This window comes from Tachyglossus aculeatus, chromosome 16 (assembly GCF_015852505.1).
Source record: "Tachyglossus aculeatus isolate mTacAcu1 chromosome 16, mTacAcu1.pri, whole genome shotgun sequence".
Taxonomy (NCBI): Eukaryota; Metazoa; Chordata; class Mammalia; order Monotremata; family Tachyglossidae; genus Tachyglossus; species Tachyglossus aculeatus.
The window spans coordinates 42,615,379-42,616,939 of NC_052081.1; the positions used below are offsets into that span (position 1 = coordinate 42,615,379).

General features: G+C 57.3%; 1 protein-coding gene across 1 annotated transcript; it reads right to left on the reverse strand.

Annotated features, from left to right (window-relative positions):
- GJB3 (gap junction protein beta 3) lies at positions 1–813 on the reverse strand. The gene has a single exon (XM_038758315.1). It carries the CDS (start codon positions 811–813, stop codon positions 1–3), a length of 813 nt encoding a protein of 270 aa, XP_038614243.1.
- Positions 814–1,561: the final 748 nt, after the last annotated feature.

Consider the following 1,561-nt stretch of genomic DNA (forward strand, 5'->3'; position numbering starts at 1 on the left):
TCAGATCAGAGTCAGGTTGGGGGCAGAGGCCCGCAGCCCCTCAGGAGACTTGGTCACGGCTTGGTCCCCCTCTGGGCCTAGCAGCCGGTGGGGGCAGCGGCAGGTGGAGGCCCTGCTGGCCGAAGGGGCAGGGTAGGCTTTCCGCTTCTCTCCCTTCTGTGCGCACCGCACCACTCGCTTGAAGATGAGGTAGGCGATCTCGCAGACGGTCAAGACGATGCAGACGGCTGAGGCGCCCACCATGAAGTAGGTGAAGACTTTCTTCTCGGAGGGGCGGGCAATGTAGCAGTCAACGATGTTGGGGCAGGGGGCCACGTAGGCACACTGAACCAAGCGGGGCAGGTCAAACCCGTACCAGAGCCTGTTCAGGATGTACAAGAAGACGATCTCGATGATGAGCTTAGAGAAGAGGCTGAGCAGGTAGGTCCACCACAGCCCCCCATGCTTCTTGCCCGTGTTGGAGTAGAGCTTGGGGCACGCCTCCCCGTGCTTCTCCCGGTGTTTGCGTTCCCGGTCTTCCCTGTAGGCCACGTGCATGATAACCAGCAGGGACGGGCAGGTGACGAAGATGAGCTGCAGGGCCCACAGGCGGATGTTGGAGATGGGGAAGAAATGGTCATAGCAAACGTTGGTGCAGCCCGGCTGCTTTGTGTTGCAGTCGAAGTCCTTCTGCTCGTCGCCCCACACCCGCTCGGCGGCCACCACGTACACCAGCACCCGGAAGACAAAGACCACCGACAGCCAGATGCGGCCGAAGGCGGTGGAGTACTTGTTGACGCCGCTCAGGAGGGCCTGGAGCGTCTTCCAGTCCATGGCGCCTTAGGGCCGGCGGGGCAAGGGGCTGGTCTGCCTGGGGAGGAGAGGAGACCAGCTGTTAGAGCAAGATAATAATAATAATAATAATAATGGTTTTTGTTAAGCGCTATGTTCCAGGCACTGTACTAAGCGCTGGGATGGATACAAGCAAATCGGGTTGGACACAGTCCCTATCTCACGTAAGACTCACAGTCTCAATCCCCATTTTACAGATGAGGGAATTGAGGCCCAGTGAAGTGAAGTAGACTGTGAGCCTGTTGTTGGGTAGGGCTCCTCAAAAATCTCCAGTGGCTACCAATCAATCTGCGCATCAGGCAGAAACTCCTCACCTTGGACTTCAAGACTGTCCATCACCTCGCCCCCTCCTACCTCACCTCCCTTCTCTCCTTCTACAGCCCACCCCACACCCTCTGCTCCTCCGCCGCTAATCTCCTCACCGTGCCTCGTTCTTGCCTGTCCTGCCATCGACCCCCGGCCCACATCATCCCCCGGGCCTGGAATGCCCTCCCTCTGCCCATCCGCCAAGCTAGCTCTCTTCCTCCCTTCAAGGCCCTACTGAGAGCTCACCTCCTCCAGGAGGCCTTCCCAGACTGAGCCCCTTCCTTCCTCTCCCCCTCGTCCCCCTCTCCATCCCCCCATCTTACCTCCTTCCCTTCCCTACAGCACCTGTATATATGTATATATGTTTGTACATATTTATTACTCTATTTTACTTGTGCATATCTATTCTATTTATTTTATTTTG

Excerpts from the sequence above, each read along its gene's own strand:
- GJB3 (XM_038758315.1), bottom strand. The coding sequence starts at position 813 with ATGGACTGGAAGACGCTCCAGGCCCTCCTGAGCGGCGTCAACAAGTAC.